This window comes from Bos grunniens, chromosome 19 (genome assembly GCF_055505025.1).
Source record: "Bos grunniens cultivar Pamir isolate PY7600 chromosome 19, Bosgru_T2T1.0, whole genome shotgun sequence".
NCBI classification, from domain to species: domain Eukaryota; kingdom Metazoa; phylum Chordata; class Mammalia; order Artiodactyla; family Bovidae; genus Bos; species Bos grunniens.
Genome location: NC_141183.1, coordinates 40996044 through 41024018, shown reverse-complemented (window position 1 = coordinate 41024018; position 27975 = coordinate 40996044). Strand labels below are relative to the sequence as shown.

The 27975-nt window shown below is 57.6% G+C and overlaps 1 protein-coding gene and 1 long non-coding RNA gene across 4 annotated transcripts; one reads left to right on the top strand and one right to left on the bottom strand.

The window, feature by feature from the left end:
• The first annotated feature begins 445 nt into the window (after positions 1–445).
• Positions 446–26379, top strand: DOC2B (double C2 domain beta). Of its 3 annotated transcripts, none has more exons than XM_086359816.1 (9): positions 446–1006; positions 9272–9351; positions 12144–12218; positions 14630–14739; positions 14882–15008; positions 17918–18075; positions 21929–22010; positions 22680–22776; positions 23297–26379. In XM_086359816.1, exons 1-9 carry the CDS (start codon positions 634–636, stop codon positions 23431–23433), a joined length of 1239 nt encoding a protein of 412 aa, XP_086215942.1. In that variant the 5' UTR covers positions 446–633; the 3' UTR covers positions 23434–26379. The 3 variants fall into 3 exon arrangements, with proteins under 3 accessions (XP_086215942.1, XP_086215941.1, XP_086215943.1); XM_086359815.1 differs by lacking the exon at positions 446–1006 and adding an exon at positions 8731–8839; XM_086359817.1 differs by lacking the exon at positions 446–1006 and adding an exon at positions 8899–8948.
• Positions 20649–25117, bottom strand: LOC147352369 (uncharacterized). Its single transcript, XR_015148113.1, has 2 exons — positions 24059–25117; positions 20649–23355 (listed from the first exon to the last, which is right to left on the bottom strand). It is a non-coding gene; the product is annotated as an uncharacterized LOC147352369 (long non-coding RNA).
• Positions 26380–27975: the final 1596 nt, after the last annotated feature.

The following is a 27975-nucleotide window of genomic DNA, read 5'->3' as shown; positions in this document are numbered from 1 at the left end:
ATGCTGTTAGGGATATGTGTGTATTGAGGGGGTGTACAGCACCACAGTAGCTTCAACCAACTCTCTATGGGTACGTGTGTCCTGCAGATGTGAGCAGTCGGTGCTTCCGCCCAGTTCTGCACACGTTTCTGTGCGCTGGAAGTGTCCTTGCGCACCGGCGTTTGTTCTGTGTGAACAGAGCCCGGGAAGTGCGGGCACGCGCGGGAAAGTGCGGGTGTGCGTCCTGCGGGTCCCTGCTCTGCTCCGCGCCCGTCCTGCGCCTCGTGAGTGGAAGGCGCCGAGTGGCCCTGCCCGCCGAATGCGCGCGCAGGGTCCCGGGCCGGCGTGCGCGCCGGTGTGAGTGCCAGTGAGTGCGGCGCCACTCGGCTCGCTCCGCGCCGCGCCGCCCGCACACTCGCACTGATCGGCGGCTGCCGGTGACGCGGGCTGGGCCCGCCCCCTGCCTGCCGGCCCCTGGCACTCACTCGCGCCGGCAGCCGCCGAGCAGGCAGCAGCCGCGTCAGGGCCGTCCGGGGGCGCCGCCGGCGATGCCCGCAGCCCCCGCCACGCCCCGCCGGGCCTGCTGAGCCGCCCCCGGGCCGGGGCCGCGCCGGGTCGGGCCGGGCCGCGCCCGGGCGGAGCCGTGCTGCCTGCATGACCCTCCGGCGGCGCGGGGAGAAGGCGACCATCAGCATCCAGGAGCATATGGCCATCGACGTGTGCCCCGGCCCCATCCGGCCCATCAAACAGATCTCCGACTACTTCCCCCGCTTCCCGCGGGGCCTGCCCCCGGACGCCGGGCCCCGCGCCGCGGCGCCCCCGGACGCCCCCGCGCGCCCCGCGGCGGCCAGCGCTGGCCGCCGCAGCCCCTCCGACGGCGCCCGCGACGACGACGAGGATGTCGATCAGCTCTTTGGAGCCTACGGCTCCAGCCCCGGCCCCGGCCCGGCCCCCAGCCCGGGGCGGCCGCCCGCCAAGCCACCCGAGGAAGAGCTGGACGCCGACGGCTACGAGTCCGACGATTGCAGTGAGTTTCCCACCCGCCTGCTGCTCGCCCCCTCCCCTGCGCGGCTGCTCGCGCTCCTGCCCTCGCCCGCACTCGGCTCCCCTGCGGTCTCGGTCCCTCCGGCACACCCCCCACCTGGTGGCAGTCCCCGGCCGCGCCGTGCGCTCTCCGCGCTCCCAGCACACACAGCCCCTCCCTCGAGCAGGTCCGAGAGGTGGGAAGTTTGGGGGCGCCCCCTGGGGGTGTCCCATTTCCAGCGGCCGGCTCCCCGGAGCCCGCGCCGCGCCCCCTCTCGGCCCGCCCGCCGGGAGCCCCAGCGTGGGCGGCGGCTTTTGTTCCCTGGCAGGGCGGAGCTGCGCCCCGGGGAGACACCAGTTGCTGCCAGCCGCTGGATCGCTCCCTGCCCCGGAGCACGCGGCGGATCGGCCCCGCAGCCGAGGGTCGGGCTGGGCGAAAGGCGGAGAGACCCCGGGGCCGGAGTCGGGCGGCCTCCCTGGTGGGCCGGCGGCCGCAGAGCGCGGCGGCTTGACTGGCGCACGGGCCGAGGACCAGGGTACCATGGGGCCCGCTTGTCCTTTGGAAAAACCTTGGTGGTTCCTCCTCCCACGTTCGTTGGTCCCGCCGCTGCGCTCGACCGGGCCGCCGACCTTCGCCCACCTGTTACACCCGCTTCCCCGGCCAGTAAGGGCCCCCACCCCCACCCCAGCCTCCTGCTGCGGGCAGGAGCCCCGAGCCCCAGGGAATAGGCAAGCTCCGGGGCCCCCGGGGCCGACGCCCGGCTGGCTGGTGCTCCTGGCGTCTTTCTGGGCTCCGAGGGTGGTCGCCCTGGCCGCCCCGCCCGCCCCGGGACTGGAGGGGAAACCGAGAACGCCGAGGTCGCCGTGCGGTGCCGGGTGGATTTACGCGGGATGGGGCCGGGGACGCAGGCAGCGTTGCTCGCCAGGCCCCTGCCTGGCTGTAGCCCCTGCCGCGTCACTCTCAGAGCTAGAAAACCCGAGTCCAACGCCGGTCCTGCGGGAGGTGTGGACTTTTCTCCGGGCAGGGGTCGCTCGCCCACTTCGCCGAGGCTCGCCGGGTCCCATCCCCCACGCAGCGCAGCGACGGCGGCTGCGCCTGGCTCGGGTGCCCACATGGGCCTCAGCCTGGGGGTCTGGAGTTTCCCCAACATAAAATGTGCCTCTGCAAGCTGACAGTTACCAGCACCTCAGCGGGAAGCGGTGGGGCCAGACCTGTCGTCACGCTACCCAGGGATGCCCGGGAGGAGAGTAAGGGGGAGGCCTGCCAGCCCTGAGTCCAGTGGGTCGGAGCCTGGCCTGTGATGGAAAGCTGCCGGCTCTGCACGCTCCCGGGCCTGGACCACAGCCCTCCGGCCAGAGCCTGGCATGTGGAGGCCCTGCCAGCCCAGGGGCATGGGGATGAGGAGCAGTCCTCTTCCTCCATTTTCCTGCCAGACTGGGGAAACTGGGTCGGGAGAGTTTATTGCCCTCCGGGCTGTGCCCTGGATCTTCCCTACCCCCAGTTCCTGGCACCCTGGGCCAGGTGCACCCCCTCACTTGCTGTGCCTCTGGGCAGGCGGAGACCGAAGTCACCCCTTTGCATGCCCTGAATCTTCCCTGGCTCCAGAAGAAGGGGTGGGCCACTTGTTCCCATTTCCAGCATCTTTCCTGCTACGCCAGGGGAGCAGGCGAGCAGGGCAGGGCTTCCACTCGAGCTTCAGGCTCTCCTGGTGCCACCCGGGCCCTCCGGAGACATACAGCTAAGAGGTGAGAAATCAGGCTGTTTCTTTTGGCTGTCCCTGAACCCACAGGCAAGGAGGGGACCAGGAAGTGCAAGACACGAGCCGGTTGCCCCATCTTCAGTCCATCAACTCAGAAGTCCTTCACAGAGCACTGTCTTCACAGCAGAGAGGGAACGGGGCTGGGGCCCCGGACCCAGAGCTCATTGTCCGAGCAGGAGACAGACGCACTTGGGGTCAGCAGTGTGGGGCAGTCGGACACAGCCTTGCCAGCCTGAAGCCGTGGGTTGGCCACACCCATGCCACCAGGGCACTCTGCTGCAGAGAGCCAAGGAGAAGGGTGTGTCACCAAGCCAGGGCCAGCTTGAGCCCCCTCATTCCCTTCAAGGGGCCACTGTCCTGGGCTTAGACCCCATCAGTGGCCAAACATCCCACCTTGAGAGCACATCTAGGTTCTGGGGCTGGGGGGCCAGGTTCTAGGGTGGAGCCATTCTCTACTCAGTAGCCCAGGCCTCACCTCCCTCTCAGCTCTGACAACCAGATCCCTACAATAAGCCTAAATGATTCAAGCCAGATGGTTCATTACGGCTTTAGCCAGGGTTATGCTATCTGCTGCCCTAATTATTGGATTATCTCTGTTCTAACAAAAAGAAATTAGGACGGTTGCTCTGTTGTCCAAGACCGGGAGTGAAGTGCTGTTTACTTATTCAGCCTTTTTTCCCCTTCTCTTTAAAGCCCATCCTTGATTAAGTCACCGCAAGGCACAAGCGCAAAATCGACAGGCTCCCCACTGATCTAATAGAGGAGCGTTAACAGGGAGAAGATGCAGAAATGTTATAGTTAGAGGTGTCCCTTGTGCCCGCGGCCTCCCAGTGACCCACAGAGCGGCCTGGCTAAGCTGGACTCCGCTGCTTGCTGCCCTTCCAATGGTCCTATGCCCCCCCAACCTCCACACATGCTACTCCCCTGCCTGCGATGCTCTCCCACCCAGTCTCCACCTGTGGAAACTCAGACCATCCTTCAAAGCCGTAATGACTAGAATGCTTTGGGGTTTCTAGGTAACAGAAAATTCAGAGTGCCTCAAACAGTGAGGACTGTTGAGGCCGTGTGACACTGGGGCAGATTCACGCCGCCACTCAGCAGCAGTATCAGCAGCAATGGTTCTGTCTTTCTCCACTCGACCACGTCCTTTTCTTCTTTTCTTTAAGTTTTATTTATTTATTTTCTGGCTGTGCTGAGTCTTCGCTGCTGCACGGGCTCTAGTTGTGGCGAGCAGGGGCTCCTCTCTAGCTGCAGTGCACAGACTTCTCATTGCGGTGGCTTCTTTTGCTGTGGAGCACAGACTCTAGGGTGCACCGGCTTCAGGAGTTGCCGCTCCTGGGCTCTAGAGCACAGGCTCAACAGCTGTGGTGCAAGGGCTTAGTTACTCCAAGGCATATGGGATCTTCCCCGATCAGGGATCAAACCCGTGTCTCCTATGTTGGCTGGTGGACGCTGAGCCACCAGGGAAGTCCCACCTTTTCGTCTTAGGCTGACCTCCCTCATATAACAGTAAGATCCTAAATTTGATGAGTTTCTACTCCCATGTTTCAGTTTAAAAGCGAGGAGACCTCTCCCCAGGAAATCTGTCCTTCTGTCTCTTGGGCCAGAGTCGCATCTCATGGTCACGCTTACACTGGCCCCTGCATGATTCATCCAGGGCTGAGTCAGGACTAATGGCCACAGAGGCCTTGAAGCAATGATGGAGAGGAGGAATCACTGTTAGGCTGGCCCAGAAGGCCCTCAGCTGGAATCATTTCCCTGTCCCTGCTTGCTGTGATTCCCCTTCCTTAGGGCCCTGTCATATTCTACCTGGCCCGTATTTCCACACACTCAGCCTCTCGGGACCAACTAGGTGTCCGGCACTCTGCCGAGCATGGAGGTTGCAGAGTGCCTGAGACGCAATCTCTGCCATCAGGAAGTTCATGGAAATGGAGACACACAAATAACCCAGCAGTGACGAGTCAGGAACCCAAATGGGAAGCGCTGGCTTGCACGGAGCTCTCCCACAAAGAGGGTGCAGTGGGAGGAGGGAGAACGCAGGCTGGCCGAGTGGAAGGAGGAAGAGTCCAGTGGCTGGAGCAAGGGAAAAAGAGGATGATGAAGCCCAAGTGGTCATATCACAGAGGGCCTGAATGCCACACCAGGGAGGTTGGCAGAGTCCAGGAGGCAGAGGAGAACCTTTGGACTGTGTAGTAGGGGAATGAATAGGTTTATGTATATTTGGGTGGGGGTAATTTTATTTTTATGTATTTTTGGCTGTGCTGGGTCTTTGTTGCTGCAGGCAGGCTTTCTCCAGTTGCCGCAAGTGGGGGCTACTCTCTAGTCCCGTGCACGGGCTTCTCATTGGGGAGGCATCTCTTGGTGCGCAGGCTTCAGCAGTTGTGACGCATGGGCCTAGTTGCCCTACAGCATGTGGCATCTTCCCGGACCAGGGATTGAACCCGTGTCCCCTGCATTGGCAGGCAGATTCCTAACTACTGGACCACCAGAGAAGCTCATGAGTAGGTTTATAAAAGTCCTCGCCCTCTACCTTGAGCACCTGGTAAGCAGGACCATAAAATCTATGGCTCATTCCTCTTTGTTCCCCCTGCAGCGTCTGGTCAGTGCCTCAGTTTCCCCAACTAGGAAATCCTTTCAACTCAGACTTGATCATTTTCTGTGGTTCTTGCCATGGTGGTTGTTTTTTTTTTTTTTTTTTTTAAACTATTTGAGAGGATGACATTTTTCTTAAAAAGAGAAATCAAGGGCCAATTTCCTATTCCCAAGGGTGTATGGGTGAGGAAAGTCCAGGTGCAAACCAAGGTCAAAATGATGCTGTCAGTCTCCATCAGCCAAGCAGAGGGATGTTCTGCAATAGAGGAACTGACAGGAGCTGAGCTTGATTTTCTCTGAATTAGCCCCATTAAAGCTCTATAATTATCAACAAGCGGGTGACAACTCTCAGAGGCCCATTAGTGACCAAGTCTCATAATTTATCCAAGGATGTAAACTTTAGCCAGGACGTGTGATTTGAGTGGCTGGAGGGCAGGACCTTGTGGCTCACAGGGACAAACACCTTCACCTGCCACAAGCCCAGGCGGCCTTTCAACTCAGAGGCCCCTCTCGGGTGGCAGACCAGCCCTCCCCAACCCCAGGAGCAATTCTGTTTATCCCTCTTTTGTTTTTCTGCCCCATCCTCTCAAGAGTTCAGCTTAACAAAGTAGCAGACAGAAAATACTGGAAGCCACTAGGCTTTAAGGCAGGAAGGAGCGATGGGGATGGAAGTGAAGAGGCCTGGATCCTACGTCCAGCTCTGCTGTGCCACCCTGGCCAGATAACCTCCCCTCTCTGAGCCTCATTTCTCCAAATAGGTAATAAAGAGCTCTCTAAGAGAGCTCCACCACCAGCAAGTCTCTAAAAATGGCGACTGAGCTTCTATTTCTAAACTATTATTTCTTCTAAAACTTGCACTGGCATCTGAAGAAATCCACCAATCTCGTCCTGGAGCAGCACTGGGCTTGCTGTTCCTTCCCGGGCAGTGATAACAGCTATCGGTTTTATTGAGCAGTGTCAGCACCCCTCCACCAAACACAGGTGTCTGTAAATCCAGTGGAAGGGACCCCTCTGCCTGCCTGGAGCTGAATTTCCCAGTGGGGGCTCTGTCGGCTGCCTTGTCCTTCTCTGGGATGAGGAACTGGGCAGAGATTGTGAACTGTGTGGATTTTGTGGTTGCCATTCTTTTCTTTTAATTGGAGGATAATTGCTTTACAGTGTTGTGTGGAACTGTATGTTTTAATACATGAGCATCACACATCTCTGCTCGAGTGAGCAGCCGGCGAGCGAGTTAGTTTGGATAGACCAGCCTTGTGAATTGAACATCTGCTCATTGCTGGTGTCAGAGGCGTGGTCCCTGCCCTCCGGAGGCTAACGTCTGGAGGCACAAGCCGCAAGTTAGGCCTGAACAGAACAGTAGGCTGATTCACTGTCTTGCAAAGCCAAGAGCTTTAAAGGCTGTTACTGCAAAAGCCTGGGGAAGCCTGGGCCTGTGGCTGTTGTTGCAGGCGAGGTGATAGATCCCACACTTAGAGCACCCTCACCTGCCCGCTGGCACGGAGGCATCCTAGCAAGCAGGCAGCAATAGGCCAGATGCGTGCTCAGTCACGTCCGACTCCTTGCGACCCCGTGGACTGCAACCCGCCAGGCTCTTCTGTCCATGGGATTCTCCAGGCAAGAATACTGGAGTGGATTGCCATTTCTTTCTCCAGTAAAATCTGCAGGGGTCAAACTTGCTTCTCCTGGATTTCAGGTAAATTGTTTACTGCTGAGACACCTGGGAAACCCAATAGGCCAGGACTAAAGCATGCTTCCCCCGCTCGGGGAAAAGGACTCTTGGCTCTACCTAAGGCCTGTTGACTTTGAGTTTAGACACAATTTTAACAACTATTCTCACCTGGTTTCATAGAAGACCCAAGTAACCAGTGACCAGGAGGCAGAGCTGCCTATGCAACCAGGGGCAAGTACTTTAACATAACAGGAGTTTCAAGCGGATGTCAAGAGAGGAGGCAGAAAAAACGTCAAGAAAACCTCACAAAGAGTGGCCACCCGGGATCGCCTGGTGAAGGACTCGTCTCACACACCCTTCAGTGCCCGGGCTGGGACTTGGACACGGCACAGTTAGCTGAAGTCATAGCAATGACTCAGGTTGTTCCGAAAAGTCTTAAGTGACCGTTTGTGTATTCTGCTCACAAGGGCTGGGAGGGGAGCGATCCAGTTCAGAACGAGTTCATTCCAGGAGGTGTCTCAGAGGGGCAAGTACGCTTATCTAGAAACATCACCTAAATGGATCTGCTTCTTCTATAATTATCTACTGAGTACTTTCCGCACCCCAGGCATGCCGTGAGGTGGATGCTGTTGTGTTTCCGTTTTGCAGATGAGGAAACTGAGGCACAGAGAGACTAGATATGCTAAGGTCACAGAGCAAGGAAGTGCAGAGCCAGGGTTTGAACCCAGGGTCAGACCTCAGAGGTCACACACTCTACAGGTGCCCCCGCCAGGCAACAACAGAGACGCTGAGCGGGGTGCCTGACCCTGTGTTAGGAGCAGAGATGCAAGACAAATAGTGGCTGGACTTGGCCAGCAGGCTGTGGTTTGCTCTCGACCCACACTGGGCAACCCTGGCCTCCCCCTAGCATGACTCCAACCACCCAGCACCCTGCCCTCTGGGTGGTCCTGTGGTTGAAATGCCCCTTCTCCCAGCCCCACTCTGCACTGGCCAACTCCTACTCATCTTGCATGGCTCAAGTGAAGGGTCACTTCCTCCAGGAAGCCTTCTCTGATGGCCCCAGGTCACATCAAGTTCAGGCCTCCTCCATCAATCCTGCCCCACCAGACTTTGCTGTGGCAAATCCTTCTCTTCCATTCCTCCTGTTAAGCTGTGCTTTCCTTGGAGCAGGAACCTGTGTTTTGATATCTTCTGTCCTGTGTGTGTATGTATGTGTGTGCATACTCAGTCATGTCTGACTCTGTGGACTGTAGCCCACCAGGATCCTCTGTCCATGAAATTTTCCAGGCAAGAATACTGGAGTGGGTTGCCCTTTCCTTCTCCAGGGGATCTTTCCAACCCAGGGATCGAACCCACGTCTCCTGCATTGGCAGGCAGATTCTTTACCACTGAGCCACCAGGGAAACCCCTCTTCATTCCTAGAGCCTAGCATGTTGTGAACACTTGGTAATGAGTGAATGAATGGGAAGCCAGTTGACCAGCAAGCAGGGTCTGGGCCTCTAAAGACATCCTGTGAATGTGTGTCTCACGAGGGAGACTTGCCCCTGAGGTCCGCCCTCACCCACCACCCCCGCCTTTATACCGGGAGCCACAGAGGCATGAAAGGCCACAGCTGCTGTGTGTGATGGTGCCTGAGGGCGGCAGCTGCATCCAGTCACTGCCACACCCTCTGCCCGGCCCTTGGGAATCGCTCTCTGCTTTTTCAGCGGCCAGGGTGGCACCATGAGGGCCCAGCTCACTCCTCGTAGCCTGCCCAGGGCCCCTAAGGGCCTGGAGAGACCGGGGGCCGCAGCCCTGAGTGCTGCTAGAGGGGGCGGTGAGTGGACCAGCTGGTCGGCTGGGCCCAGGCCTGCAGGCACCCAGAGCCTGACCCCTCTGCCTCCTCGCACGATCTTAGGACAGATCACAGGCCAAGGGGAGCCGAGGTGTGGAGCCTAGGCCGGCAGTCGCACCAGGACGACAGGAACCCCTTTAGCCGCGTGCCCGGCACACATGGCCACACCCTACACCAGCTACAGGCCACGAGGCATGATGCAGGGGTCAGAGGCCACCACTCAACGGCATCTGGGGAGTGATGGGCCTAACCCCCCTGAGCTCCTTCCCAGGGTGGGAGGGGCTGGACAGGTAGTAGGTGCCCAGTCGGTGGCAGTCGGCATGGACACCCTGACACCTCGTCCGACTACACAGGGCTGGGTGACGCTTCTCCCCTGTGTGGCCCCGGGGTGACCTGAGCCCTCCTTGTCCGCAGCCGCCCTGGGCACGCTGGACTTCAGCCTGCTCTACGACCAGGAGAACAACGCCCTGCACTGCACCATCGCCAAGGCCAAGGTAGGCCCACTGGCGGGCGCGGGGCGAGGAGGCAGTGCTCAGCCCAGTTACTCCTAAGATGCTGCTGCCTCCCCTGCAGGAAAAGAGTAGAACCGAGAAGCTGGAGAGATGAGAGGAGGAGGGTGGAAGGGTAGCCTGTAGGGGCCTAAGGCGGCCACAACTGGGGAGCTTTGTGGCCAGTGGTCAGGGAGGGAAGGGCAGGAGGGGTGCTGGTAGGCCCGTCCTGCGGGCGAAGAGGAGGGGCTGGACGTGGACGCCTCCGGCCCAAGGTTCCCAGCACCTGGGCCTCCCACCTCCCTGGGGAGGCTCTGGTCACATGGGCCTGAGCTTGCTCTCTGGGCGGGGGTGCTGGGTATCTGAGCCCCGTGGTCCCCTGTCCTGGGCTGGCCCCCGTCAACTCTGGTCTTAGCCACGCTGTTCCCTTCGTCCCCACCGCATCGCTCCCCGCTGGGAGGAAGGTGCCCAGGCTGATGTTCTCCCGCAAGGTAAGGGCGGCTGTGCCGCCTGGTAGAGCCTCCTGGTAGAGCGGTGGAAGGGCCTGGGCCCGGCTCCAAGCGAGGAGCCTCCGGCATTGCTGCCTGGGCCCAGCCCCACCACCAGCCCCCAGCCTGCCAGCTTCTCTCCCCTCCTCCGACCCTACCTGTGACTCTTGCCCGTCCAGAGGGGCCGGCCACCTGCTTCTGCCCCAGCTGTGCCCCTCCGGGCCTGGGCCACCATGCTGGGGTGAGTAGTGTCCCCAGTCGACCCACGCCATCGCCTCCCCACCCTCTCCTCCAGGGGCCACTCCAGCGGTGGCGTGCCAAGGTGGAGGGCAGGATGCACGCCCGGGCAGACCCTTCCCTTCGCCCTCCACCCAGCTGTGTAGATAGAGGTTGTCCAGGCCTGGAGGCTGGGAAAGGGCACTGGCTGCCAGACTGCTCTGGCAGAGCCAGCCCTCCTCCCTAACCCGTGCAGACACTGGCCCCCCCGTGCTGTGTGCCCCGCTGTCTCTACTGGGCTCTCGAGGGGCTGCGTGGGTGTACTGTGGTGTGTGTATATGTGTGTGTCCACTTAGGGTTGCTCCACTCACGGCATTGGCAATGGGGGAGCCATGGCAGCCCCCCAATCTCCAGTTCACCCTCTGCTGGGCAGGAGGTGGTGCAGGTGTGGGAGGGGCTGGGGTGGGCTGGGGTGTGGGGAGGGGCCCCAGGGGATAGGAAGGCTGAGGCTGACAGGGGGCGCCCCTTGGGTGTCTCACAGAGGACACCAGATGCCCCAGCAGTGGACCCTAGCTCGGGCACTCTTTCTGTAAGTGGGTAGAGTGGCCTCAGTTTGCTCATCTGTAAAATAGGGTTAATCGTCCCCACCTGTGTGATTGTTGTGAGCATTAAATGAGTGAGTGCTTAGTACCTAATGCTGTCCTGGAGGACACACCCACCCACAGCAGAACTGGGAAGTTCCAACTTTGTGGGAAAGGGTAAGAGGTGTGTATTGGGCAGGGTCGCCTCTGCCATGGTATACACAGAGCCGCCCAGCCAAGCCTCGTCCTGGAGTCAGCCCTACGGGGCAGGACAGAGCTGGAGCCCAGGCAGCTCTGCGCCCAGCTCAGATGCTCCACCCAACCCTGAGCCACTTCTCTGGCATCCTCAGAGGGTCTAGCACAGACCGGAAGCGGGGCAAATGCCCCCGCAGCAGGCCCTGCTACAGTGTTGCCTCCTTGACTCTCACAACCACCTTGGGATTGTAACCCCTTTTACGGATGATAAAACTGAGGCTCAGGAGGCAGAGGCCTCATCACTTACCCAACTGATAGGTGCCCGAGCTGGACCTGAACCCCGGCCATCCTGGTGCTAAAACCTGTGGGCCCCTTCCTGGTAACCAGGCAGTGCTGGTTAGAAGTTGGAAGCCCCGACATCAGATCTCAGCCCCTACCCGCGGGCTCCTCTAAACCAAGGTGGGGAGTGGGGAGAAGGGCCTCAGCTCCCCTGGGAGGTGGAGGATCAGGCTGGTGAGCTTGTGGTTCGTCTTTGGATGAGGTCATGGAGATGTCACCTCCACCCCGCACATGTCACCACTGCCTCCCTGCATCCCCGTGAGCCATCCCAGGAGAGAGTTTCCAGAAAAAGGAGCAGGCATGAGGTCAGCTGGGCGCCTCTCTGTGGTTCCGTGGGCTCCCTGGCTGTGCACACTTGATGGTGGTCGAGAGTGAGTGAGGGGTGCCCTCTTGCAGAGGGACTCTGCACAGCCGGCCAGCTTGTGTGGCCTCCGGGAACACAGGCAGAACCCTGTGGCCAAGCCAGAGAGAAACGGAGCCTGGTCTCCAGGACATATAACGTTCTCCCGTGGCTGCAGAGGGAGGCGTGTGGATGGGTGGACAGGGGCTCACGAGGATTTAGGGTCAGTGAGGAAAGTCGCAGGGCTTGGGAAACAAGGGGAGATGGTTCAGGAAGAAGGAAGGATCTGACCACAGCAGGATAACGGGGGCCTCATTTAGAGAAAGGTGAGTCACTGGCCTCCATGACAAGGAGACAACAACGAGAAAGAGGCGATCTGACAAAGATGCCCCGGGTCATCTACGCAGAATCAGACATTTGGGGGGAGTGGAGGGCAGGAATTGCACCGGTGCTGAGCCATCCTTGCTCCCCCATCCTGGGGGTACGGGGCAGGGGTGCTTCTGTGAAGAGGGTCATGAGTGGACCCAGCCGGGAGGTCCAGGGGCCTGCTGGGACCTGCTGCCCCAGGTGCCTGGAGGCCCTGGCTGCTCTGTGTCCCCAAGCCCCCACTTACACCCTTTGCTGTTCTCCTCTGCCCAGGGCCTGAAGCCGATGGACCACAACGGGCTGGCAGACCCATACGTCAAGCTGCACCTGCTGCCAGGAGCCAGTAAGGTAAGGGGACCTGCTCTGGGCCTGCTGACCAGCTGTGCCCACCTGTAGCCCAGGCTGGACTTGGGGCACCCAGGGAGACCCCAGCTCCCACACCCACTCAGCCCCACACCCTCTAGGCCTCCCAGGGGACCTCTAGTCAGCACCACCTGCCTGCTGAGTTGGGGAAACTCTGCCAGGGAATTTCCAGGCCAGCATTTTATAAGAAACATCCTCAACTGGACATTAATACTATGTGCAAACAAGGGGTTCTGTGACCAAGTAACTTCAGGAAACATTATTAAACCAGTTTCTTTACTGCCGGACTTATCAGAGCCTTTAATGCCCTGGTGGGCGGCTCTGTGATGCTCCTCAAGGGGGCTGGAATGGTCAGTATCTGCCCAGATTATTTGACTACAGAACACTTGTTCCTGCACCAGATGATCTGACAAGCAGACCAGGCCAATAGGTACATCTATGAGAGAAGAAAAGAAATATTTTTTCTTAAATTAGCCATTAACAAAAGCATCAGCTGGACCTCGGCACAGGAAGATCAGAACTTGATTAGACTTCTTTCATACAGCTTACAGTTGAGTGCAGTTTCCTTTGTAATTTCATGGGAAGAAAGGTCACATCGTCTTTCCAGAAGTGGGTCCTTCCTTGGCCTTGGGAACTCACAGACATCGCAAGGCGTGAGGTGGGCAGACTCCATGCCGGGCGCGCTCAACGGGAGTCCAGCAGCTGTGATTCCAAACAGAGAGCAAGGCAGAAATGGAGAGACAGGGGACACAGGACACGAGAGCTTGAGCAGCAGAGCCTGGTGGCTGGTGTTCTTATCCCGGCCTCTTTCTCAGAAGCCATAGTTGAGAACTTCCTTCCTGGCCCGTGAGTGACCTCACAGGAAAACTCAGCAACTGGGGCGGGACCCTGGGCAGAGGGCTTTCCCGGCCACTGCTCTGGACAATGGGATGGCCCTGCCCCTAGGTGGCCACCCAGGCTGAGGAGCCACAGGCTGCTGAGGTCTGAGTTCCTTTGGGGGCCCAACCCCCCTGGATGAGTATATAGGTCTGGGGGTCCCACTCATCCAGGGGAGTCACCCTGGAAGGGAAGGCAGGGCTGTGGGAAAAAGGACAATGGCCCTCCTCCAATGCCTGGAGGAGCAGGCTCCTCCTGCAGCCTTGCATCTTCATGCTGGGGTGGAGGTGGCAGGGTGATCCCCAGGCCTGTCAGGGCCACGCGGCCCCAGGAAGGGGCTCAGTGACCGAGCGTCCCTAGACTCCTAGGACCTCAAGTCGGCAGTACCTGCTGCCGAGTCCTAGGGGCTCGTCATAGGATTGACCCCTGAGTTAGGGCAGCGTTTCATATAGCACAGTCTCCTTATAGACAGGGGCCTGAAAAGCCAGCTGAGAGAGGTGGTCGTTATGCCCTGGAGCCCTGGCAGAGGGTACGGAACCCACTGGGTTCCACAGAGCTTATGCAAGTCGGGGAGCTGGGACTTGAACCCAGGGCCATATGACCTCAGAGCCTGGGCTGGTGTGGCAGACATCAAAGGGAACTGGGCACAGAGGGCAGAGCCTGAAGGGGACAAGACAGGTAAGGAGTTCAAGACCCGAGGTGTCCGGAAGCGCCAGGGAAGAAGGGGAGGTGCCTTCCGGCCAGGCAAGGAGACTGCGGGAGAGAAGCCAGTCCCACAGCAGACCTCCAGCAGGCCTCGGGCGGCCCAGCCCACACGTCCCGCAGAGGCCTTCCCCTACCACACCTGGGCACTCCCCTGGGAGGCAGGCCCCTCCAGCTGTGTTTTCCGAGGGCTGTGCTAACCAGTTACTGCCGACTGGGTGGGTTACACCACGACGGAGCTCTTACCTTCCATTTCCGCAGGGTGTGGGTCCCACTGGGCTAATATGGATTGGCAGCATGTCTGCCTTCCATCCTGGAGGCTCCAGGAGAGAAGCTGTTTCCCATTCCTCTCCAGCTTCCAGAGGCGCCCCTTTGGCCCAGCTTGTGGCCCCTTCCTCTGTCTTTAAAGCCGGTGGCACCTCTCTGACCTTCTGTCCTTGTCACACCTCCCTCTGCCTCTCTCTCACCTTCCTCTTCCACTTTTAAGGGCCCGGTGATGACATGGCCCACCTGGATCATCTGCCTGTTGTATACAGATTTTTTTTTTTTTGGCGGGGCTGGGGAGTGGGGAGGGCCTGCACCATGGCATGTGGGATCTTAGTTCCCCAACCAGGGATTGAACTCACGTGCCCTGCAGTGGAAGCTCAGAGTTCTGATCACTGGACCGCCAGGGAAGTCCCTTTTCTGTTGTAAAGTCAGCCGATGAGCAACTTTCACCCCCCACTTTGCTAGGTTCTGGGGGATTGGGACGTGTATGGGGCCATTACACTGCCCACTGCCCTCCTTGATGCTCAGAGGCTCATTTTTGCTCTCTCCAGGCGAATAAGCTCAGAACGAAAACTCTCCGAAACACTCTGAACCCCACGTGGAACGAGACCCTCACTTACTACGGGATCACAGACGAAGACATGATCCGAAAGACCCTGCGGTGGGTGACACCCCCCCGGCTACCAGCTCCCCCACCCAACCCAGCCTTGTCCATGGGACTGGCCCTGCCCTCACACCCCTACCCACCACTTGCAAACCCTCCCTGACTTTGGAAGCAAACTGAGAGGCCCCTTGCCCTCCAGGATCTCCGTGTGTGATGAGGACAAATTCCGCCACAACGAGTTCATCGGGGAGACCAGGGTGCCCCTGAAGAAGCTGAAGCCCAACCACACCAAGACATTCAGCATCTGCCTGGAGAAGCAGTTGCCGGTGAGTCAGGCTCTGGAGCCATCCAGGGCCCACGCTGCCATGAGCGCAAGGCCAGGAGCATTTTTTTTTTAATCTATTTATTTTTTGCTGTGCTGGGCCTTCATTGCTGTGTGAGGGCTTTGTCTAGTTGCAGTGATAGGCGGCTACTCTTTGTGGCAGCAGCACAGGCTTCTCATTGCAGTGGCTTTTCTTGATGCAGAGCTCAATAGTTGTGACTCATGGGCTTAGAGGCCACGCAGCATGTGGAATCTTCCCAGACCAGGGATGGAACCTGTGTGCCCTGCATTGGCAGGTGGATTCTTAACCACTGGGCACCAGGCAAGCCCCCAAGAGCATTCATTGAGCACCTACTCTGTGCCTGGCATGGCTGCAAGTGCTGGGGAGACAGATAAATCTCCCTGCCCTCATGAAGCTTGGACAGGAGCCAGACCAAAAATGAGATAAACCACCCAAACGGATTGAACATTCGGCAGGGATCAGGGCCGAGAAGGAAAGCATGAGAGGGGCCGATGGGTTGGATGGGTGCTCTGGGAAGGCTCACCTGGCAAGCAGGGAATATCCCAGGCAGAGGGAGCCGCAGGTGCAAAGCCTTCATGGAAAAGTGCTCGGCCTGTGGGAGGCACAGGCAAGAGGCCAACTGAGTGGGGCAGAGGGAGCAGGGGGCAAGGGGTCCTGGGAGCTGAGAGCAGGAGTTGGGGGTGGGGAGACTGAGAGGACTCCAGCTTTATCTCTGAGTGAGATGGACCACAGGAGCGTGCTAGGCGGGGGCCAAGCTATCTGAGGATATTTTAACAGGCTCCTCAGGATGGGAGGGAGTGGAGGGCCAGGGTGGGGAAACTCAAAGTGCAGAGGGAGGAATGGGAATAGGACCTGGGCAGGGCAGCAGAGGAGCCGGGAGAAGGGCTGAAGATCAGCATCCTTAGGTGTGGGGCCTGGGAGGATGAAGGGTCATTCACTGGGATGCAGGGGACCATGGGAGGAGCAGCTGGGGATGCTCGGACCTCAACTGGAATGTGTTAGGCATGAGGTGCCTGTGAGATACCCAGAGGAGACAGAAAATAACTCCTAGAAATTGCAATTGTTTGAACGTGTCAGAACCGATTTTGCCCCCAGCCGTCTGCAGCAGCTGAGCCCTCCCAGTCTCTGAGCAATGTTCCCCTCCCCACTCCCCTTCCCTCTCCCCTCCCCCTGCCTGCCTTCACCCAGTTCAAGAGGACTGGGAGGGATTGGCCAGGAGGTCCCAGGTCTGGGCCCCAAAGAAACCTGGACCTTGAGGGACTGCGTGGTGAAGTCCCACAGAGGACACAGTTCCCTCTGCCCAGGACAATTCCCCACCAGAAGCCTGGGCAACAGGAAAGCTCTAGAGGACAGAGCCCAAGGGTCATCCCCTGAGTGCTGTACCCACCTAGGGCCCTGCTCAGCGCAGCCTCGCCTGGTCAAGGCCAGGAACAATTAACCTGAGGTCAGAGCTCCCGTCCAGGGTCCCAGCTCTGTATTTTTGCATAACTTGAACAAATTGTACTCTGTGGTCACATTCTCTCCCACTCCTAGGCATGTGTGCGATGGAGATAACCTTTTAAGCGTTATTATTAGTCACTAACCGCAGTTGACCCAGTTTCTCCAAATGATCTATGTCACTTATAAAAGGCAACATCAGCTCCTGCTGGAGTTGTGTTCCTGAGTTTTGATCCCTGATATAAACAATCACCTGTGTGGTGCTGAATGTGAATTGTGTGTGAGCAGTGTGTGCAAGAGTGTGGAATGCATGCATGAGCACCTGTTTCATGCACAGGGGATGTGTTTGAGAGTGTACATGCTTGTGCCTGGGGCATGATCAAGGCCTTGCTGAGCCTCGCTTGAATTTGCCAGGATCTCGTTGGTCCAGTTCAGAGACTCACAGTTGACAAGGGTGCAATTTGGGATAATTACTCGGCAGTAAAGATTCATTTTGATGGTACCTCATAGATTTTAGAGAGCCTTGTAAACCTTATTCATTGTTCATAAATACTGAGCAATGTCCCAGTTCAATGGTCTTTATGTGAAACCATCCAAAGTATATCCCACTGTAAAAAAAAAAACAACAGCTGAAAATATCCCGGCTCATTATACTGTTTAATTTTCACACATCACACAACTGGCACAAGAGTCATGGTTTAGTGAGGCTGTCACACTCGAAGCCCAAGGCCTGAGTGACAGGTGGTTGAATCTCACCTGCCCCCTCGGACCCGTGGGTACCGACCGGCTGAGCACTGTGTGGAGAAGTGGCCAAGGCTGCGTTTGCACTCAGGGAGAATGCAGTGATCAACTGGCCCTGGGTGTGGGAAGGGGGAAAGTGGTCCTTCCTTCACCCCACAGGATTCCCATCTCCAGAGGTGCAAGCATGGCTCCGGCCCACGAGGGGCCATGTGAGGTGCTGCTTTAGTGCCAGGCAGAGGATAGTCAAGACCAGAGACTGAGTGTGAGATGAGCCTGGCAGAGACGTCTAGAAGGGGCCCTCTGAGGTCATAGGGCTCAGGCTGGGTGGACAGAAGGTAGAGGACAGGGGTTCTGGATGAGCATCAGCTGGAAGTGGGAGGTCTCAGGAGGATGAGGAGTGGTCTCAGGGTGCTGACTGGGGTGCAGCGAGGACACACGGTGAGATGTAGACTTGAGGTCTGACTCCAGGGGGAGGTGCTGGGCCCTGCCCCACCCACCTCCTAGCTGCCCCTGGGGTGGGACTGTTTTCCCAGATTCTCCCCATGGGGCCCTCCTACACCCTGAGGCTCCAGGAAGCACGATCCAGGGGCCAGGGTCCCAGTGAACCACGTCCCGCGCCCACACCAGCACCCACTGGGCTCCACGTGGCCTGGGCCCACGGCTGCGGGAGGGGCGGGCAAGGACAGCTGAGTGACGGCTCTCGCGCTCCACAGGTGGACAAGACGGAAGACAAGTCCCTGGAGGAGCGGGGCCGCATCCTCGTCTCCCTCAAGTACAGCTCGCAGAAGCAGGGCCTGCTGGTCGGCATCGTGCGCTGTGCCCACCTGGCCGCCATGGACGCCAACGGCTACTCAGACCCCTACGTGAAAACGTGAGTGTGCGGCCCGCTCCTTACCCACCGTCTCACTTCTAGGTCCCGGGAGGAGCAGGAGCTGCGATGAGTAGATTGCGCAAGTGGTTGTGTGAAGCACAGGGGGCGCTGTGCCCACAAGGGTCTTCTGTGCTCCATGGGTTGAATCTGGCCAAACCCGTTTCTCAGATGAGGCAACTGTTGCCCACAGAAGCTGAGTGGCTGCCCAGTCCACGCAGAAAGAGCAGTTCTCTCCCGATGGCTTGTTCAGGTCTCTCTGTGACTGTGGGGCCCAGGAGGGGCTGTGAGCAGATTGGAGAAAGGGACAGGAGGCTGGGAGATGTAGTGAAGGGGCTCCGTCAGGACTTAGGGCTGAGCACACGTGGGCACAGGCACAGCTAAGGGTCCATCCAGCCTGCCAGGTGGGGCTCTTGGTGGTGCTGGGGGGATGCTAACGCGGGGGCCCCAGAGCCGTGAACCTGGGTCAGGACAGGCTGTGATCAGAGCCCAGAGAGGAGCTGGTGGCCGTTCGGAGACGGGTGAAGCAGGTGGTTGGTGGGCACCATCTGAGCTTTGGGGCTTTCCACTAGCAAAAGATGGATCTTAGTCTGAGTTCACCGTTGTTTGAGGATGTCTTGAAGGTTAGAACTTGGGGAGGAATTTGGCCCAGCCGAAAGGAGCTGTTTCTGTTCAGGGAGAGGGACAGAGGAGTTACGATATAGTTAAGAAGCAGGGACGGTCCTGTCCTCAGGGCACAGCGAGGAGGCTCAGGTGACAGAGGCCCTCACAAAGACTGACTGGTTTCCCGTTTAAAAAAAAAGAGTTGGGCCCCAAGCTCGAGCACTAGCAAAACTGACTTCCAGTGGGTCACAGACCACTGGGAGAGGACATGCTGTCCTAGCTCAGAAGACAGACTCTTAAAACCAGTGGAGAGAAAGTAAGCGACTCTGGGTAAGCTGGGAAGATGTGTACACTCTGTGGCCACATCATTTCCCTGCCAGGTCCATGGGCTCCAGAAAGCCAGGCCCCGGTGGAAAGCTGGTTTTGCTGCATTGCTTGAGATAGCCATAAGCTGGAGACAGCCCAGTGTTCATCAGCAGAGGGAGAGATGAACGAAGCGTGGCGTCTGCATACAGAGGAGTACTATGCAGTTGACGTGAATAAACGAGGACTGGGTGGATTAATGTGGACAGCTATGCCAAGCGTGCCAAGCCCAGAGCAGACTATAGAGGGGAGCACGCAGCGTGACCCTGTAGGGATGGTCTCTGGGAAGGGAGGACGTGCGTCCACTTGTATCTGTGATGCTAGTTTCCCTAGGGAAGAAAATAGGATCTGAAGCCAGGGTGGTGTCGAGTTTTTAAATCGGCTCAGTGCCCACCTGCCAAGTTGATAGGAATTCCAGGGTCTCAGGCTGGGTTATCCGGAAAGCAGGGTCTCACCAGCTACAGTGGAAGGGCAGCTCTGGCAGGGCCTGTCCACCGCACCTGGGCACCTTCACCCCCCGGCCACAGGCGTGAGAGTCACTGGGCCACTGCAGCCATGCACCACTCTCCAGCCATGGGCTGGGTCAGGGTGGCCTTTCAGAGGGCAGCTCTGTGGGTGGCCCCATGGATCAGAGGGAGACTCCCAGTGGCCTAGAAATACCTCCATCTGATTCAAGTTCCCCGGGTGACATGCAGGGGGCAGCTGCTCAGGGCTCCCATCTCTGAAAGGCCCCTTCACGGACCATGGGTCTCCTCCTTGCTAAGAGTAGGGGAGATGCAGGCACAGGTTTGAGATTCTGAGCAGAGCACCTGGGGCCACAGGGAAGAGCCAGGTAGAGGATGTTGAAGGGCAGAGCTAGATGGAACAAGGCCTTTTGTCAACATCCTTATTTTTTATGAACTTCATCCCAGGTGATAGCTGTCTCAGTCTCCCCAGGCTAGAAGCTGACCCCAAGTCCAGTCTTCTGGGGCTGATGATGGTTAACAGTCATCACATGTCCAGAGTAACTGCTGGGTGCCAGGGCTGGGCTAGGTCTCATGGAACTTTCTACGCGGTCCTTCTGTAACCTTCTCCGTCCCCCACCCAGGGGTGCTGAGGAAACACGGAGCAACTTGCCCTGCTGCCCTGGGCAACCCCTTCCTTCTCTAGCCCTCTGGTGTCTTCTAGAGGCCTCAGGCAAGCAGCAGTCACTGTGCAGAAGAGACGAAAGGCAGCAATGATAGGGGGACTCCAGGAGCCCAGCAGCCAGGGCAGGAGGGGGTCCTGATGGGGGGGGGGGGCAGCCACCGATGGGCCCCAGAGCACCCAGGCTGTGCTCCTCACCCACACAGGCCGCCCTCCCTCCAGGAGACAGCATAGACAAAGGCCTGGGGGCAGGACGGGGGACGACCCCTGGCTGGGGTTGTGTGAGGGTCTCTAGCTGGGCACCGGCTGTGCAGTGCTGAGGGCGTGAGGAGCCCAGGACAGCTTCCCTTCAGGGGCTTCCAAAGGCAGGGCTGGGAGATGCTCCCACAGCCCAGGACCCCCATCCTTCCTCCTCGCCCCCAAACCAAACAAGCAAAGAAAGGTGAATCAGGAAACACATGGAAGCTTGTAAGGAGCTGAAGAAATTCACCATCTCTGGGTGGGGGTTTATGGGAACCCCCACCTGTTTAAAACTTCATCTTTATTGAGGCATAACTTACACCCAGGAGGTTTCTCCCTTTTGCTGTGGGACTGATGTATACAGTCTGGTTACCACCACCTCCATTAAGACACAGATACCATGGCCCTGGAAAGGTGCCCCAGGCAACTGCTAATTTGTTTTCTGTCACAATAGTTTTGCCTTTTCCAGACTTTCTTCCAACAGCAACTCCCACTTCTTCCACATGACCTAGTGCTCTGGAGAGCCCGCCATGTGGCACGTGCGCCCGGAGTGCGATCTGTAGGTCTGTACTGCTGAATACTCCTCTGTCAGACCACTTCCTCTTGAAGTGCACCAGGGTGGGGTCGCTTCCAATTTTTGATGGCTATATAAAGCTGCTAAAGAACGGGTTTTTGGGCAGACCTATGTCTTCATTTCTCTCCCCACCCCCAGCTTTTGTCAGTATGTATTTTCCAGTGTCTCTGTAATGAACCAGTATGACTTTCGTAATACCTATCACAACTTTTTTTTAAAGTGTACAGAAAAGCCACAGTGAGATACCACTTTCCATGTTCGCTGATCCCACCCGGTGCTGGGCACCAGGAAGCTGGTGGTGGGTGAGAGAGAGTCTAGTGTCGGTGCGGGGACAGGGTGGGAAGCTTTGCAAATGAGAGAGCCTGGCTTCTGAGCGCCAGCCCTGTGCTGGGCAGCTGTGTGACCTTGGGTAAGTCCCTCCGCCTCTCTGTGCCCCAGATGAAGACTGCTGCTCTGCAAGCAGGGATTTCTTTTCTCTGCAGGAAGCATTGTTGCCCATGCCCAAAAGACCTTTTTCTTTCCCAAAGTTTCAGTGAGGCAGCAGCGACACACCCCAGGGACTAGGTTAAAAACCACTGTGTTATCCACTTAAGAAAGATGCATTTTATAGCATGCACATTCCATCTCCATAATCTGCTATTAAAAACAGGAAAGCTCTAGCAAGGGACCAACTCTGCTAAAAATGTTTTTCTGGAGGGGAAATGTGAGCTTTGTGAAAATTCAAACTTCCAGAAATTAGGAAAACCCCCTTTCCTCAGGGAACAGAGGTCCAGGTGATGAATGACCCACCTGCTTCTCTCACTACACTGACCCCTCACCTGTGCCGTGTCACCTGGTCATCACGAATGAACAGAAGTCTCTCCCGGGAGAAAGCGCTTCCAAGCCCTGGGGGCTCCGTGTGTTCTCACGGCCTCATCTCACCCTCTGCCTATCGGTTGGTTGTAATTCCAGATACCTGAAGCCAGATGTGGACAAGAAATCCAAACACAAGACGGCGGTGAAGAAGAAAACCCTGAACCCAGAGTTCAACGAGGTACGAGGGGCTGGGGGAGCCGTGGGAAGGCCACTCACTCTCCCTTGGGGGGACTGAGTTTTCCAGGGGCCACTGTGGGAGCTGGAGCGTGGGAAGGGGCCCACAGGAGAGCCCCCAGCCGTGAGGTGGGGGAGTCGTGGGAGGAGAAGTGAGGCCAGGCTGAACCAGGTTGAGGTTCAGACGGAAGCAAGGGGAGGCCTGCAAACCTCTTCAGAGGATGGAATTGATAGTTCTGTAGCCATGGGGGATGTGGGGACTCAGGACCCCAGGAAGGTGGGTGCAGCTGGAGAGGGGCTCAGAGGAGCGAGATGAGGGAGAGGAGCCTGAGTGACTCAGGTCCTCAGGCCGAGGAGGTGCTGCCAGGGGGTTGTCGGATGTGGAAGGGTCCTGGAAGCTGACAGGAGAGAGGGTTTCACAAAGAAGGGAGTGGTCAGCAGAGTCGGCCCAGGCCACCTAGCGATAAGGAGCCTCTCAGGGATCTTGAAAAAGGCAGCTTCAGTGACCAAGGGGCAGGCGGTCAGAGGGAAGGGGGCCCCTGAGGATCTCAGCCAGGCTCTCAGAAGTGGGTGAGACGGGCGAGAATCCATCACAGCAACTACTGCACACTGGCCACCAGCCGACTTCCAGGCCCTGTGGCATTGGCCCTAACACTCCCCTTCTGGCCACCAGGAATTCTGTTATGAGATTAAGCATGGGGACCTGGCCAAGAAGACCCTGGAGATCACCGTCTGGGATTACGACATTGGAAAATCCAACGATTTCATTGGTGAGAGGCCATGATGGGAATGCTGTTCAGCAACATGCCGGTCCTAGGGCAGAGTCCTGAATCAGGCCACAGCCACGTTGCTGCCTGACCCTGTGTGACAGAGAAAGAAACAGGCCCAGAGAGGGAAAGAGGCCTGGCAGGGGTCACAGTAGCAGTGTGTGGTAGAGCAGGGGAAAGGGTAGATGATGGTCAACCCTTTTAGGCTGGACTCTGAGTCCTTGTGGCCCCAGCTTCCTGGTGAGCTGACTGGCTGTGCACGGTGGAGCTGCCCCCCAGTACTGCTGCGGTCCTGGGGAAAGGCAAGCCAGGATAGGATCCTTGGCCCTGATTGGGGGGTGGGGGGCAGTAAGAGGGTCTAAGCGTGTGGTGGTCAGAGCGCTGTCCACCCTCTCATCAGGTGGGTGGAGTAGATAGTCCAGCCTTGCAGCACAGAGTCTGGGAGGGTGTTGGGCGCACTGTTCCCGAGGGGCCCTGAGAGTCATAGGTCAAGTATCCCGGCTGCCCGGGCTCCCCTCTGCAGGCGGCGTGGTTCTGGGCATCAATGCCAAGGGAGAGCGCCTGAAGCACTGGTTTGACTGCCTGAAGAACAAGGACAAGAGGATAGAGCGCTGGCACACACTCACCAACGAGCTCCCGGGGGCCGTGCTCAGCGACTGACCCGCCCCGCCCGCCCGCCCGCCCGCCGCCGCCTGGCCCAGCGCAGGCCTGGCCCTGGGCTTCCTCGCTGCTGCTCAGGGCCTCAGCCCCCACGTCGGGGGAGATCCAGGACACCTGCTTGGACACAGAGCCGCAGCAGCCCCTCTGAGGGATGGTGGGGGCAGTGAGCTGGGCCTGCTTTCCACCCCCTGAGGCCCAAGAGGGCTGGGTGGAAAAAGAGGACCGCAGTCCTCACCCGGAGGAAGCGGATGGGGCCATCCAGAGGACAAGGACCCTACAGAGGTCAGCAGTGAGTTGGAGGGGACCCCAGGCTGAGAGGGGCAGTGGGGAAGGAGATTTTGGGTAGGACAGGACTCTGAAGAAAGTCCATTCCCTAAAGGAGGTTCTGACTTTGGCGCAACTGGGAGGGTAGAAAAAATTCACCCGAGAGCCAGGAGTCTGGTGAAGATCCTGGAGCTCCCCATGAACACCGGCGAAGGCCAAGGGCTTCACTCAGTGATTCTGCAGGCCCCTGGGGAAGAGTGAGACCCAGAGCCTGCCCTCAGGGAGGTCCCTGTCTAGTTATGGAGCTCAAACAAACTCTTACGACAGGGGTATAAGGAATGCCAAGGCCAGCCTGACCCACCTACACATTCTGTGGACTACTCTGGGAAGGCTTCCTGGAGGAAGTGATGTTTCAGCAAGACCTTGAAGAGTGAGTGGAGACTCTAGGCAGACAGAGGAGGAAGGGCACTGGAAACGGTGTCCAAGGCCTGGAGAGGAAAGATGATTTGGGCCAGGGAGAAACTGCCTGGACCCAGGGTCTCTCTCGGGAGGGTGGGGGGAGAGGCAGGCTTTGTTAGGAGTGGGGCAGGGGCACCCAGCCCTCCCCCATCCCACCCCTAGCTGCCAGGCCAACTGGGCTTGTAGCCATGGGAGGAGTGGCTTAAACTGATGTTGATGCAGGGTCAAGTTCAGTTCTCAGACCCAGCTCTCCCACCTTTGATCTTTCTCCTGAGGAAGCTGGAGGATGGATCCTGCTTCTCGTTGTTCCCAGCTTAAGATCAGGTCAGCTGTGGTCAGGAAGAGTGTGTCACTTCTTCGCATGAAAAAAACCAAAAGGCCTCCTTGTCCTCACCCTCCGCTCCCTGCCTTCCTCCACCCTCCCCATCCCAGGCTCTTCCTTCTGGGTTCAGGGTTGGAAAGCGGAGAGCCCCCTGCAGCTGCGTCTGCATCCATTCCCTACTGAGATCCCTCTCAGTACTCAGCAGCATCCAGGGCCTTGTTTCTGGGAACGGCTGGCTTTGTCCTCCAGGAGCTGAGAGCCACTCTGCACCCTGGGTCAGGGTCTCCAGGAAGGGATTGAGGGCATCAAGACTCTGGGGCCCAGGCCTGAAGCCCCCACCTCTTCCTGCTGACTAAGGGGCCTTCAGGAACCCTGGATGAACAAATGCAGAAACCAGGAATTTCTGTGTTCAGCCCATCCCTGCACTGAAGGAAAACACAGCTCAGAGAGGGAAAGTGATCTGCCTGAGGCCTTCCAGGTTCCCTGCCCCACCCCCAGCCCAGAGCTCTGACACCACACCCACAGCAACGCTAGTACAGGGCTCACGGGGCGCTGGGCTGGACCCTCTGCTGCAGACACAAAGCACATCACCATCTGAGGCCTGGGGGCAGGTGATGATATGAATCCCACCAAGTGCCCATCAGCCTGTTTTCATTTTCCAGGGAAAACAGGACTCCAGACCCCACACAGTACCTGGCAACCTTGGCTGGTCACAGAGTCTTGCTTTTGCCTCTCTGAGAAGGCTTGGTGCATGGTGAGGGCTTCTACAGGCCGTGTCTTGATGAATCGTCACAGGCCTGGGAGATGGGTTTAACTGCCATCTCCATTTGACAGATGAGGAAGCAGATTCAGAGGCAGAGTCTGATTTTGAGGAGCCTTGCATCTGGGTTAACTCTCGCTGTCTTCTTAGTATTGCCTTGGGGGGGCTCTCTCATTCAGAGAGGAGCTTCACAGACTCCCTGTAAACACATGGAGATGCTGAATGGCCAAGTTAGACACATACTAGAGCCTCACCCAGTACAACTTCCTTGTTAGACACACGGGGGAACCAAGGACCCGCAAGAAGAAGGGGCCTGTTCAGGACGCACTTGGGATAAGAGCCCAGGACACCCGGCGCCTAGTCCAAGGCCTTCCAACGCCGTGGGCTGTGCAAGTGCAGACTTGGTCCTGGAAAATGGTCCCTGAGGACCACAGGGACAGTCAGGCTGGAGGTGGGGCTTCGGGACAGCTGGCCCAGGCCGAGGATTGGGCTCTTGGGCAGGAGGCCTTCCAGGGAGACAGAACCTTCCCTAGGACCCTGGATCTGTTCTGGACCCCTTACAGCTTGTATCTCTGCTAGAGACAAAGTGCTTTGAGAAGCTGCGGTATCAGCTCTGCCTTTGACCCCAAACTGGCTTTCCTCTGCTCTATCAGCCCCACAAAAACAGGGAATTTGACGCCAAAAAAAAGTCATTCCGAAGTCAGCTGTCAATAACTAGGCGGTTACTGGACGGGGCATCCATCTCCACCCCCACCCTCCTACCTAGTCTCCGCCCCGCCCACCACTACTAGCCAATCCCCGACGGGCCCGTCTTCCAACTGAGGCGGTAACCTCCTGACCTCTAGTGGCGAGAGCGAGGAACTGCATCTCCCGGCCCGTGCATGTCCTCCCTTTGTTCCTTTTCCAACCGACAGAACCTCCCAATGCATGGACTCTGGCTGTCTTCGACGCAGACTCGTGCACTGCTTACCACCGTTTTGCTATCATGTGGCGACTGCAGAAACGGTCCTGAAACTGCAGCCCCCACACACAAATTTTGTACTTTCGTCCGACTTACCCGAAGGTGTCCTTTTTAAGTCTTATTTGTTAATATTTATAATGACATATAGTCCAAAGTAAATGGAAACATTCATTGCGATCATATGAGCTTGGGAGACTCATCTTAATGGATCTGAATAGGTGGGCAGGAAAGAACGAGATTCTGGCAACAGGGACTTATTCTGCACATTGTCTCATTTACTCTGCACCAAGAGCCCACTGGAGGTACATGCCCACCATTCAGTTCAGTTGCTCAGTCATGTCTGACTCTTTGTAGCCCCGTGAATCGCAGCATGCCAGGCCTCCCTGTCCATCACCAACTCCCGGAGTTCACTGAGACTCACGTCCATTGAGTCGGTGATGCCATCCAGCCATCTCATCCTCTGTCGTCCCCTTCTCCTCCTGCCCCCAATCCCTCCCAGCATCAGAGCCTTTTCCAATGAGTCAACTCTTTGCATGAGGTGGCCAAAGTACTGGAGTTTCAGCTTTAGCATCATTCCTTTCAAAGAAATCCCAGGGCTGATCTCCTTCAGAATGGACTGGTTGGATCTCCTTGCAGTCCAAGGGACTCTTACAGACGGGGAAAATTTTTGTGCGCAATCACAGCTGCTACGTGACAGAACCAGGAGTCAACTCATGCCTCCCAAGACTTCTGCCAGCCCTAAAGCATTAGCCCAACTGCTGTCAGGTGTGAGCTCTAAGGCCAGCCACTGGTCTAGGCACCAGGGGCAGATTCACAGCAAGATGGTCAATGAACAGTAAATGTGTGTTAAAATATTAAAAAAAAAAAAAAGGGCATAAAGGAATCGTGTGGGCAGGGGAGGTTGGGCTTAAATAGGAAGGTGAGCTGGGCCTCTAGAGAAGGTGACTCTTGAGCTTAGCCTTGGAGGAGGTGAAGAGCGGAGAACTCTGGGAGTCGTGAAGTGTTCCAAGTGGAGGGACCAGCCAGTGCCCCTAGAGGTGGGGACAGGCTTGGTGTGACAGAAATTTTAAGACTAGTGGGAGTGGGGCAGGGTGGGGCAAGGGAAGAGAGGTAGATGGGAGCATATGAGACAGGGGACTGGATCAAGGAGGACTTGCATTCTTGTGAGATGAGAGCTAAAGCCGGCTCACCTGTAAACAGCCTGTGGTCTGCGATGATCAGGTCCAGTTTGGAGGTCTCTCTGGTGGTGGCATGCCATCAGATCCAGGGTTCAAGATGAGTATCCAGAGCAGTGGTGGCTGAGTCCTAACAAGAGCCACTTGAAGCATGGATTTTGGTCATTGCCTCTCTTAGCAACCACCTCTGTACTGGCCTAATTTTCCAGGTCTCCTGTCCATTCTCTGAAGTACCTGATACCTCCCCAGTGCATTCCTTTTCTGCTTACATTAACCAGAGTCAGATCGCATTATTTTAAACAAAGAAACCTGCCTGGTGCCTTGATGCAGTCTGATCGTCTGAGTCTCAAGCATCACCCTTTGTGAGGCCTGCCTTGACAACCTCAGTCACTTTTCCATGCATCACCCTGCTTTTTCTTCACGGCACTTACCACCAAAGTTGCCTTGTGTATTTGCTCATGCCTTTCTCCCCTCACTAACCTTCATGAGAGTAGAGGCCCCCCCCATCTCATTAACCCCAGTAACCCCAGACCAGGACTGCACAGAACAGACCTCTAATTAAAGTATTTGATGAATGAATGGATGAAAGCTGCCACATGGA

Coding starts and splice junctions, on each gene's coding strand:
- DOC2B (XM_086359816.1), top strand. CDS start 634: ATGACCCTCCGGCGGCGCGGGGAGAAGGCGACCATCAGCATCCAGGAG. Junction 15,009..17,917: donor GCCTGGAGAAGCAGTTGCCG/GTGAGTCAGGCT, acceptor CGCGCTCCACAG/GTGGACAAGACGGAAGACAA. Junction 18,076..21,928: donor TCAGACCCCTACGTGAAAAC/GTGAGTGTGCGG, acceptor TTGTAATTCCAG/ATACCTGAAGCCAGATGTGG.